Genomic DNA, 13,338 nt, shown 5'->3' on the forward strand with positions numbered 1-13,338 from the left:
CTCTATCATACCTTGAAATTTTATTTCCACCTTACCTAAAAGTACATTAAGTAACCAGGTATAAAAATACTGTGTCCTCCTTGAATGCTGGCAGATGCTCACTGCTGATCCAGCTGCTGTTCGCCGTATTGTAGGAGAACTTGACTTGAGATTAGCTATGAAAGCTTTTAATAAAACCTATGATGACAAAATTAAGAGAAATTAGAAAAAATCATACCAAGACAAAGGAATATTTTTATGTATTTGAAATTTTCCTGAAACTTGATGAATCTATTTTGTCTTTTCTTGAATTTATAACATCAATACAATTCACAACACAATTGTAATTGTAACTTTTTTATTAAGTTAATAATGTAAAATGCATTTCTATATTTTTCTATATTAACAATTAAAGCTTAAAAATGCCATAGGTGGTACTTGGTCTAACCACCTTTATTTTTCATATGAGGAAAGGAGAGAAAAGGAAGGAAGAATATTTAATGCCAAGGCAAATTAGTGACAGAAAAAAAAGAGAAAATAATGATGTATTCAGAATTTAAGCCCATCAAAATTCACTCAAAAACATTACTCTCTTTTGTTCTTTTGGATTGTTATTTTTTTTTAAGATTTATTATTGAATATTATTATGTTGTGGTACTGAGAAAGGGACCTTTCAATAAAATATTGAAAAGCAAAAAAAAAAAAAAATTGCTACTAAAGCTGTTTATTCTTATGCACTGAAGCAAGGGGAAATGTGATTCAGAAGTTTTGTTTTAAATTCAGTTTGCATAGTTATTACCAAAGATATAAGTTTCTTTATTTATCTTAGCATTTTCCAAACTAATTTGTATTTTGAAGCTTAAAATAACAATTGGAAGAGTATAAATGACGACATAAGGAGCAGGAAAGGAGAGGATATAAGTGGAGAAACAGATAAGTACTCCATATTCATAAATTAAAGAATTTGTTTCATAAATTTAAAAAAAAATAGTGGCCATAATACCACCTCCACAACAATCATCACTATTCTATCTCACTTTTTTTAATGGTATTTTATTTTTCCAAGTACATACAAAGATAATTTTCAACATTCATCTTCAGCCTTTGTTCCAAATTTTTCTCTCTCTCCTCCCCTCAACCTGTCCCCCCCAAGAGAGCCAGGAATATGATATGGGTTAAATGTGTGCAATTATTGTAAACATATCCACATTAATCATGCTGAACAAAAACAATCAGATCAAAAGGTAAAAAAACTCATTATCTCGACTTTCCTTATTCACTATCAAGCTTTGACAATCTTCACTAAACATCTTTCTTTAGCATTTGACACTGGAGTATTCTTTTTTGACATACTCTCCTTTCTTACTTTCATAAAACCAGTACTGCATTTGAAATATAAACAAATAATCATAATTTTACAATATAACCATTACTTTGAGAATATAATAAAAGTTAAAAGTTTGTAAATCCAAGCAATTCTGAATTTAAACAGTTGTAAAGAGATAAATGCATTTGAAAAATGAGTCAAAATAGCATCCATCTATATAATAATAGCCACTAACCACCTTGGTATCGTTAATTGAAAATGTTGAAGTCAAGCAATTTTTTAAAGGATGTGGGTAAGGAAATAAGTATTTATTAAACACCATTATGTGCTAAGCACTTTATTAATATTATTTCAATTAGTTTTCACAGCAATCCTGGAAAATAGCTTTTATTATTATTCCAATTTTATATGGAGATATCAGTTAAATGAGTTGTCCAAATTCATACAACTAGTGAGTATCTGAAGTTATATTTGAACTCAGGTCATCTTGATTCAAGGCAAATAAAGTTCTCCATCCATTGCAACACCTAGATATCTCTAAGTATATTCAATCAAATCGCTGCTAAGTGCTTCATCATAGGAGAGAGCTGATCCTGGGTTTTTTGTTGTTTTTGTTTGTTTGTTTAATCTACTCTACCTCCAGCAGGATGTACTAAACTCTCAAGGTTCAAGGGACAAATTGAAAGTCAGTCAACTGAGGCCTATCTAAAATACCTACAAAGAGATTTGTCAACAAGGGAGATAATCAACTGACATTAATATGGAGACTTCTTTTGGACATGGCAACTCAGGATACCATCTATATTATGCAATAGGAATTGCAATCAGCCTGCTGCCGTTCATTAAGTCTCTACCACATACCAGGATCTATGATAAATGTTAGGAATGTAAAGAAAAGCACAAAGAGAAGCTCAAGGAATTCACAGTCTATACACTGTACAAAAAAGAAATATACAGGATAAAGTGGAAATGCTCTCAAAAGGAAGTGGGATCAGGAAGGGTTTCTCACAGAAGACAAAATTTTAGCTGAGACTTGAAGGAAGACAGGAAATCTAGGGAGGGAAAGTTTCAGGCATAGGGACCAGACAGAAACAGGATCAAAATGATCCAAACTGGGATTTGTTCAAGAAACAACAAAGAGGTTGGTGTCACTAGATCTCAAAGTACATAGTGCGAAGTAAAGCATAAGAAAACTAAAAACAAAAAAAGGGACTAGATGATAAAGCCCAAACCAAACAGAGAATTTTATTTTTGATCTTGGATGTAATAGAAAGGCATTGAAATTGAGTGTATACAGGAAAATGATATGGTCATATTTGTCTTTTAGGAAGATGACCCTGACAAATAAGGGGAGGATGAACTGGAGTAGGTACTAACTTGAGGCAGGGAAACTAATCAGCAGTCTATTGCAACAATCCAGGTCCAAGCTGAAGAGGGTCTGGACAGGAATTGTGCCATATCAAAGGAAGGTACAGAAAAGGTGTGAAAGAAGATGGAAATGATAAGAGGCTGCAACTGAGGGGATATGAGGCAGGAAGAACAGAGTAAGAAAAAATTAATGTTAATGATAACATGTAAGTTGAGAGCCTAGGGGCCTCGGAAGATTTAGTGCCTTCAATAATAGAAGAAAAATTAGGAGGAAAGTTTAGCAAGGCATGTAATGAATTTTATTTTGGATAAGGTAAGTTTTTGTTGTTTATGAGGCATTCAATTTAAGATGTCCAAAAGGCAGTTACCAGTAGACACTTCAACACTAGAAGTCAGAAAAAAGGTTTGAGCTGGACAAAAAAAATCTGAAAATCATCTCTATAAGGATAAAGAAATGAATCAATACAAAGTGATAAGATCACCAAGTAAAAGAGTGCTGCCAGACATTGACCCACACTTAACACCGAACACCAAGATAAGGTCAAAATGGGTTCATGATCTAGGCATAAAGAATGAGATTATAAATAAGTTGGAAGAGCATAGGATAGTTTACCTCTCAGACCTGTGGAAGAGGGAGGAATTTATGACCAAAGAAGAACTAGAGATCACTATTGACTACAAAATAGAAAATTTTGATTATATCAAATTGAAAAGGTTTTGTACAAACAAAACAAATGCAGACAAGATTAGAAGAGAAACAATAAACTGGGAAAACATTTTTACAGTCAAAGGTTCTGATAAAGGCCTCATTTCCAAAATATATAGAGAATTGACTCTAATTTATAAGAAATCAAACCATTCTCCAATTGATAAATGGTCAAAGGATATGAACAGACAATTCTCAGATGAAGAAATTGAAACTATTTATAGACATATGAAAATATGCTCCAAATCATTATTAATCAGAGAAATGCAAATTAAGACAACTCTGAGATACCACTACGCACCTGTCAGATTGGCTAGAGTGACAGGGAAAGATAATGTGCAATGTTGGAGGGGACGTGGGAAAACAGGGACACTGATACATTGTTGGTGGAATTGTGAACACATCCAGCCATTCTGAAGAGCAATTTGGAACTATGCTCAAAAAGTTATCAAACTGTGCATACCCTTTGATCCAGCAGTGTTTCTACTGGGCTTATACCCCAAAGAGATACTAAAGGAGGGAAAGGGACCTGTATGTGCCAAAATGTTTGTGGCAGCCCTGTTTATAGTAGCTAGAAACTGGAAAATGAATGGATGCCCATCAATTGGAGAATGGTTGAGTAAATTGTGGTATATGAACATTATGGAATATTATTGTTCTGTAAGAAATGACCAGCAGGATGAATACAGAGAGGACTGGAGAGACTTACATGAACTGATGCTAAGTGAAATGAGCAGAACCAGGAGATCATTATATACCTCAACAACAATACTGTTTGAAGATGTATTCTGATGGAAGTGGATCTCTTTGATAAAGAGAGCCTTAATTGATCAAAGATGGACAGAAGCAGCTATACCCAGAGAAAGAACACTGGGAAATGAATATAAACTGCTTGCAGTTTTGTTTTTCTTCCCGGGTTATTTATACCTTCTGAATTCAATTCTCCCTGTGCAACAAGAAAACTGTTCGGTTCTGCACACATATATTGTATATAGGATATACTGCAACCCCTTCAACATGTAAAGGACTGCTTGCCATCTGGGGGAAGGGGTGGAGGGAGGGAGGGGAAAAATCGGAACAGAAGTGAATGCAAGGGATAATGCTGTAAAAAATTACCCTGCCATGCATTCTATCAATAAAAAGTTATTTAAAAAAATTACCCTGGCATGGGTTCTGTCAATTAAAAGTTATTTAAAAAAAAAAAAAAGTACTGCCAGAGAAGAGGCTCCAGAAAAGATCTCAAAAGGACATCTACAGTTAATAGATTTGACCTAGATGCAAATCCAGGAAAAGAGACTAAGAAGGTTCTGTCAGACAGGCAAGAGAACCAGAGAACTAGTGTTACAGAAATCTAGAGAGAAGACAGCACAAAAGAGAAGAGGGCAACTAAACAAAAAGCAAAGGCTACACAAAAGCCAACAAAGATTAGGACTGGAAAAAGACCTTGGATTTAGCAATTAAGAGACCATTAGCAACCATAAAGAGTGGTTTTAGTTTAATGATTAGGCTAGGAGCCAGACTGCAGTGTAAAGAAGAGACCAAGACAGGAGGTCCCTCTTGTATACAGCCTTCTCAAGAAGTTTTTCTCAAAAGACAGGAGTAATAGGGGACAACAGCTATCTGGCAAGAAGATTCCATCAAGTCGGGATTTTTTGAGAATAGAGTAGACATAGGCATGTTTGTAAGAAGCAGGTAACTGCTAGTAGATAGGGAGGAATTAGGGATAAGAAAGAAAGCAGGGATGATAGGAGCAATTTGATGGAAAAGACAGGATGGAATGGACAAACTTGTCTGCAGAGAGAGTAAAGGAAAGGGTTGTTTCTATATATGTCATGTGGCTGAGGGAAGAGAAAATGGCAGAAGGCAACCTGAGCCTAAAATTATGAATGCCTCAAATACAAATCTAAATTCATTCAAGAAAAAAAGTGCTTAAAAAACCAACAAAAATTAGTCTGCAATATGCAGGGACTCTCCAAAATTATCACTAATTACTTAATTACCAAACCTGATGATCTTAACTCAATTCCTAATACTTTTCAACCTATTTTGCTTCATTTGATACTGATAATCACCTACTCCTCCAAAATACTCTCGCCTCTCTTGGTTTTCATGACATTTTTTCTTCACATAGTTTGCACCTTACCTGTGTGAACTGTCTGTCTTAAGTTTTCTTTTCTGGTTAATCACCTATATGTCATGCTCATCTGTGAGTATTCCTCAAGGCACTAATTACCTTATTTTAGTCTATGGGTTTAACTCTTTTATTGGGCTATTATCTCAATGCAGATAATTTGAGTTTCAGCCACACATAAATAATTACTATTAAACATTTCAAACTAGATGTCCCTATGGAAACATTAAAAACATTTTTTTAATGTCATGTAGAAATATTAAGAAATTTCCCTGGTCTAAAAATACCCTTTCCAAACTTCCAGATTTGAAAAGATTAGGTAAAAAGACTTCTTCTTAAGGAAATATAGTAAGTGTAATAAACCAAACCTTGAGCAAAAAATATATCTTATCTTGTTAAGATCATTTCCTTTCAAACCCTTAAAGTGACTGGGTTATTGATCCGTCTGGGAACAGTCTCTTCTTCCCAACCCCTGAAGCTAAGGCTCTATGAAACATCCTTCTCCACTGAGAAAGAATTAATGATCTCAGGGAGCAAGTCCTGTTTGTTCCAGGAAAACATCTGAATGACTTGACTGTAATGGCCAAGAAAGGAACAGGTATTCTTTTGAAATGTTGAAAGAAATGTATTTTAAGACATTATGCCTCTTTACCTTGTTCAAGATTCCTCCATTACTTCAAATCAAGCCATGTATGAGGGAAGGCAGAAGATAAAATAAGGCTAGGGAGAGGGAATTTAATCAATTTGGACTTCTCTCTTTCTCTCTCTATCTTTCTCTCTCTAAACTAGAAGTGGTTGGAATACAGGATAATGACAATTAAATAAAATTGTTTCTGGCAGGCTTGTGTGTGTGTGTGTGTGTGTGTGTGTGTGTGTGTGTGTATACACACACACACATATACATAAATACACACACATTGGGGAATATTTCTTCTTTTGTACATACATGTACAATATGTATTTGTTATCTCCTCCATCGAAATGCAAACTCCTTAAAAGGAATTATTACATTCTTTACATTTTATATTTACAGAATCTGGCGCACGCATGCGCACACACACACATGCCATTTAATAAATGCTTGTTGATTAATTGGCTTTCTCATCTAAAAACAACCTGTACACCAACTGAACATTTTGTTTCATCATGACTGAAATGGCCTCTCTCTTCATCTCCACCTACTAGAATCCCTTTTTTCCTTTCAAATTGAGTTCAAAGATCCCCTGCTATATGAAGCTCTTCCTAATCTTCACAACTTGTGTGACCTCCATTCTCAAAGTTGTCTTGTATTTATTGTGTGTTTTATGTATATGTGTATTCATGTATGGTTTTTTTGCACAACTTTTAATTGTAGATGTTGTTTACTCTAGTAACATATCATCTCAATGCCAAGATCTGTTTCATTTCTGTCTTTATATCTCTACTAGTATATGTTGTTGTTGTTGTTGTTCAGTTCAGCATGTCCAACTTTCTTGGCAAAAATCCTAGAGGGGTTTGCCACTTCCTTATTCAGTTCATTTTCCAAATGAGGAAATTAAGGTTTCCAAACTAATGGTTAAGTAACTTCTCCAGGATCACACTGATATAATACTTATACTGAGTCAAACTCTGCTTTTTCAAAGTCTTTAACTACCACACCTAATTCTACTCAGTGCTCTCTAGAGCCAAAGTTTAAAAAAAAAAAAAAAAAGTGATCCTTCTCAACAATTACCAACATAAAGAATGGTATCATATTTTCAGAAAAGCCTGGAAAGACTTACCGTATATACTCGAGTATAAGCCGACACGAATATAAGCTGAGGCCCTAATTTTAAACCAAAAACCCGGGAAAACTTATTATATCAGTAGGTTTAGGTAGCGCACCGGTGCCCGCAGAGGAGGAGAGCGGGTGCCGGTATACGTATATAGAGCAGTTGCCAGCATTAGTATACAGTCCGGTTACCCACTGTGATACTACAGGAACAGCCGCATCACCATAGCAACGGGCGGCCCTGTAGTATCACAGTCAGCACTCGCGCTGTATACTACACAGCAGGGGGACATTCAAAGGGATATTTACACATGTTTTATCTAGTGACTCGAGTATAAGCCGAGGAGGGGATTTTCTACCCAAAAATTGGGCAGAAAAACTCGGCTTATACTCAAGTATATACGGTATATGAACTGCTGTTGACTGATGGAAGCAGAATGAAGAGAACATTGTATACATTAAAAACAAGATTAGATGATGGACTTGGGTCTTCTCAACAATGTGGTTTTAGAAGGCAATTCCAAAAGACTTGGGAATGGAAAATGTGATCTGCATTCAGAGAGAGAACTATGGAGCCCGAATATGGATAAAAGCATAGTATTATTACTTTTTTTTCCATTTTGGTCTGATTTTTCTTGTACATGATAAATATGGAAATATGTTTAAAAGAACTGCATATATTTAACCTATATCATCTTTATATGTATTTGGAAAAATAAAACAGTATTGGAAATTTTAAATAAATAGAATGCTATCATATAATTTCCTAGGTTTCCTTGCCTCTAGAAAAAGCCCTTTGTTTCTTCAACAATCCCAGGGACATTAAGGATTTAAAATTCTTCACCATGCTGATTTCCTTTCCAAAAAAGTGATTCTTAGAATTAAGTTCCAGCTCTGTCATCACAATACAGGGTAAGACACTTACTCTCTCCAAAACTCAAAACAGTCAAATGGGTACATTAATGAAATAAGAGAGTCAGACAAAAGGATCCCTAGAGTTTTCTTCCAACTCTCTGCTTCTACAGCATGATTCTATAAATGCATGCTATTGATAACAATGAAAACAATGGGGCTATTAACAAACTGTGCTAAGGCTACTGAGAACGAAAAGTTCTACAGAAGAAATAATCACTATAAGAAAGATGAATTATGGTTAAAATGTCCCTGTCCCAAACCATCCAAGCCATCTCTTTGTTCAGAAAACGTGCACTGAGTGCCTATTATATGAAAGACTTTTGGCTAGATGCTTCAAGGTAATAAAACAGAAAGACAAAAAAATAAAGACTAAATTCTCCACAATCAATAGTTAGCAAGAATAAGAACTAAATTGTTACCATTATAGGAGACTTGACAGATCATCTAATACACAATTCACTCCTATTTACAGATGAGAACACTAAAGAAAAGGAAAAAGAACTGACTGACCAAACAGACTGCTACTAGAGCAGGAAACAGACACCAAGTTCTCCCAGCTCCCAGTCCAGTACTCTTAACTGCCCCCACCAGAGAATAATCCCTGACTATCCATTCCAAATAAACTAATGGTTTAGTAATTAAATTCCCTGTTATCAAAGCTCCTACAATATAATTCTTTAAAAATGTCTGAAAATTATATGTTCTCCAAGGACAATAAGACCCAGGAGTTCCCATTGGTCTCCATTCACTTCCCCACAAAGATAAAAATGTCATCATTAAGTTCCTCTTTGACTCTAAATTTTACTTACACACACACACACACACACACACACACACCCAGTAGAAGAAATAATATCAGAATAAGAAACAAAGAATTCAAAATGTTTTCTCTGCTAGATATTATGCATCAGAAATAAAGAAGAATTCAGAGTCTTTTTAAGGGATCTAACAAGAAATCTAGGTAGACATTAACACATAAGTCAGAAAGTCTTTGAATCATGAGGATGATGATAAAGACAATGACAATTAATAACTGACATTTCTATGTTTTAAAGTTTGTAAATTATCTCCTCTTATTCATTATAACAACTCTAAAAAATATGTTCTCTAGGTTCCCATTTTACAGATGAAAAAACTGGGAAAGGTAAAGCAACTCATTGAACATGGTACTTGTAGCAGACCCAGAATCCAAACACAAATCCTTGGCCACATTTTCAATCAGTTTTAGAAGAACTGACTCTAAGACCAGTATTAATCAGTACTTACACGTACAAAGGAGTTGTCAAATACCTTTAAAAAGTTATAATAATCAAAGCTAGAAATGACCCACCAAGTAATCTAGTTCAATTCTCTATTTTGCAGAAACTAAGTTGGAAAAAGAATAAATGATCACCTTAAATAAGATAGCAAACATGGATTCAAATTCAAGTCCTCTAATTCAAAAATCCTCCACACGGGAGGTTAATATGATATTGAAATATCCTTAACTAATTAAAAGTGCTTCAATGCTAAAAACAAAATAAAACAAAAAAATCACATATCCTTCACATTTTGTGCCTTAAAATGGCACACTTGAGTAATACTTAAAAAAAATATACATTTTAGAGGTGAAAAGCTCCTGCTCTAATGAGGCTCCCATCAGTTCAATTCAAACTAACAAAATTTGGAAACAATTTGAAATTTCACCAGCAACTTTATTTAACTTAAGACATTCATTAGCAGCAAATCTCAAAAGGCTGCTTACTTACAAACTAAAACGTTATACAGAATTTGTCTCAAGTTCATGCACTTGAAAAAAGTAAGCGTACCTTAATTTCATTGTCATTTGCAAAGTTGCCAAAAGATGCCATAATTTTGGGTATAGCAGCTGCCAAAGTTTCTTGTACAGATTCTTCTGTTCTCTTGCTTATTCGAGTCAGACAAGGCAAAAGATTTACCAAATATGGTCTGTAAACATGAAAAGTATATGGATTATTCCTTCTGCACAATTTTGACAAGAAAAAATCTTAACACATCATAATTGGGAAAAAGACAATGCCTTCTATGATATTTATTTATAGCTAGAGATTCTAATGTAAGAAAACAAATTTGCCTTCACCAGATTATAATGTATTCTGTCATATGAGATCCATAACTAGAATGTATCTCTGAAAGGCTGTAAATTACTCAAAAGAAAAAGGACAGACAAAAAGAGAAAAAGGAACAATCAAAATTATATGCTTTGAGGATATACATATGTAAAAAAACAGAGGAGTGAAGCATGATAGAGGACATTTGAGTAAAAATAAAAGGAGACATGAAGAAAAGCAATATTGTCTTTAGAGTAGTCTTCAGAATCACATGGGCCCTTGCCCACCTCCAAAACAAAAGAGAAACAGATGAGGACAGAAGCCTAACATAGTAATGGCAAATCAATTATCTATTTATCTGCTAGTTCCATTTCTCTCCAAAACAAAAAACACTAATAATGTCTTGAATTGGATAATAATTTCCTCAGCCATGCGGCTAGTAAGTATCCATGGCCACATCCAAACTGAAGTCTTCCTAACTCCAGGTCTAGTCCTTTTTCAAGGAGCAGGAAAGGAACTATTTTCCAATATTCTCAAAATTCTGCTAATTATCTAAAAGGACTAAGATATTGGTGAATACACATGTAGATACATCAATCAATTTAGATTTTTTAAAGATGAGTAATGAACTTCACACCTCTCAGATTGGTTAAAATGACAGGAAAGGATAATGACCAACTGATACATTGTTGGTGAAATAGTGAATTGATCCAACCATTCTGGAGAGTAATTTAGAGCTATGCCCAAAGAGCCCAAAAGATGCAAATCTTTTGATCCAGTAGTGTTTCTATTGGGCTTGTATCCCAAAGAGATCTTAAAGGAGGGAAAGGGACACACATGTACAAGAAAGTACAAGCTGAGTGGATGCCCATCAGTTGAGGAACGGCTAAATAAGTTATGGTATATGAAGATAAGGTAATATTATTATTTTTTATTATTTTTATTATTTTTTTTATTATTACATGAACTGATATGAAATGAGCAGAACCAGGAAACCATTATATACAGCAACGACAAGGCTATACCATATTCAATTCTAATGGACGGAACTCTTTCCAATAATGAGATGATTGAGGCCAGTTTCAATGATCTTGTGATGAAGAGAGACATCTACACCCAGAGAGAGGAATGTGGGAACTGAGTGTGGAACACAACATACCATTTTCCCATAAAGGAGAGAAAAGGACTCACATGTGCAAAAATATCTGTAGCAGCTCTTTTTGTGGTAGCAAAGAATTAGAAAATGTGTAGATGCGCATCAATTGGGGAATGGCTGAATCAGTTATGGTATATGAAGATAAGGAAATACTACTGTTCTATAAAAAATGATAAACAAGTTGATTTTAGAAAGGCCTGGAAAGATTTAGATGAACTGATGCTGACCAAAACAAGCAGAACCAGGAATACATTGTGCACAGTAACAACAAATGTGCAATAATCAACTATTAAAGACTTGGATCTTCGAAATGATTCACTGATCTAAAGCAATCCCTTTGGATTGAATAAATTTTAGATTGAATAATCTAAATAAATTTAGATTTAAAAAATCTAAATGAGGAAACCAAATTGTACTGCTCTTTCTCTCCCAGAATGATTGATAAAGCAATGTGTATTTTAAAAATAAAATTAAAAAAAATTAGAAATATAGAATTTTTACCTTTTTGATGTTTACTTAGTTTGGTTCTTTCTCATTTTTTCGCCTTTTCATTTGATTTTTATTGTGCAGCATGATAAATGTAGAAATATGTATAGAAGAATTTTATATGTTTAATCTATTGAATTATCTGCTATATAGGGTAGGGGTGAAGTGAGAAGAGAGGGAAAAAAATTTGGAACACAAAGTTTTGTAGGGATGAAAGCTGAAAACAATCTTTGCATGAATTTTAAAAATAAAAAGCTATTATAAGAAAGAGAACTCAAAATATAAGGCAATAAATTTCCATTTCAAGAAAGCCTAAAAATAGTAATAAATAAACAAAAGATGGGTAATGAAAAACAAATTTAAAAATATAGCAGGATCCTACAAAAAAATTATAAGGAACACTTAGAATCAGAATGAGTTGAGCTGGCAAAACAATATAAAAAAAATTTTTTTTTAATTTTCAAGATTTAAAAAAGAGGCTCAAAGCATCAGTGACCATGTATACAAGATCAAAATAATGGATGATGGAAAAAAAGACATCTACTTAATCTATATTATGCTTCTGTTTTATCCAAGGAGAATGATGGAAATGAAAGAATAAACATGATTAAAAGAAAGCTGGTAACAAAGATAAATAGGAGGATAAGGAGGCCCTTGGCTCTTCATCAGAACTAAATGAACTACAACCCAGTGGAATCAAAGAACAGGCACTTATAATCATGCAGCCATCATCAGTGATTTTTGAAACACTGTGGAGAGGAGGCAAAATGCTATTCTCCAGATTGAATAAGGATAAATTTCTCATTTTACACAAGTTAGCTTAGAAAAAGCAAATTGTAGGCCAATTGTTAGCCTGATCCTGATTCTTCCTGAGAGTGGTTGGTGAATATCTAGAAAAGGAATAAGGACTACAAAGAGACAGCAAGGATGTATCCAAAACAAATCATGTCAACTTTCCTTTTGTGATCAAATTAAATAGGAAACACAAAGATGCTGCCGATAGAATTTGTCTGGATTTTAACAAAATACTTCACAAAGTCTCAAGAAAACAAGAAGCAATGTTGACTAGACAACACTGTTACATTATAGACAACATAATTACATTGATTTAGAATTGCCTGAAAAGTCAGAACCCAATGGTTAATGGTTCAGTGTCTAGTGAAGTATTCCACTAATCTCTACTTGATCTTATGCTTCCTTCACATCTTTATCAATGACTTCTGTAAACATATAGAAGATATGTTTAAGAAAACTGAATATGACACAAATCTAAAAGACAAAACTAACTCAGTGAATGATAAACAGAACCCAAAAATATCTCAACAAGCTTAAAAGTTAGATCAAATCTAATGAGATTAAGTATAACAAGGATAAATATAGTCTTACAATTGAATTCAAAAAATTAACTATACAAATTATCTGCCAAAAAAGAAGCAAGAAAAAGCTTTTGT

General features: G+C 33.9%; 1 protein-coding gene across 1 annotated transcript in view; it reads right to left on the reverse strand.

Annotated features, from left to right (window-relative positions):
* The window catches only part of HTT (huntingtin), a 214,398-nt gene that overhangs the window by 164,222 nt on the left and 36,838 nt on the right, over positions 1–13,338 (reverse strand). The window contains exons 6-7 of the mRNA XM_051965781.1: positions 9,985–10,123; positions 36–177 (exon numbers count right to left, since the gene is read on the reverse strand). Of these exons, the coding sequence (XP_051821741.1) occupies positions 36–177; positions 9,985–10,123 (281 nt within the window). The remainder of the gene's footprint in view (positions 1–35; positions 178–9,984; positions 10,124–13,338) is intronic.

This window comes from Antechinus flavipes, chromosome 6 (genome assembly GCF_016432865.1).
Source record: "Antechinus flavipes isolate AdamAnt ecotype Samford, QLD, Australia chromosome 6, AdamAnt_v2, whole genome shotgun sequence".
NCBI classification, from domain to species: Eukaryota; Metazoa; Chordata; class Mammalia; order Dasyuromorphia; family Dasyuridae; genus Antechinus; species Antechinus flavipes.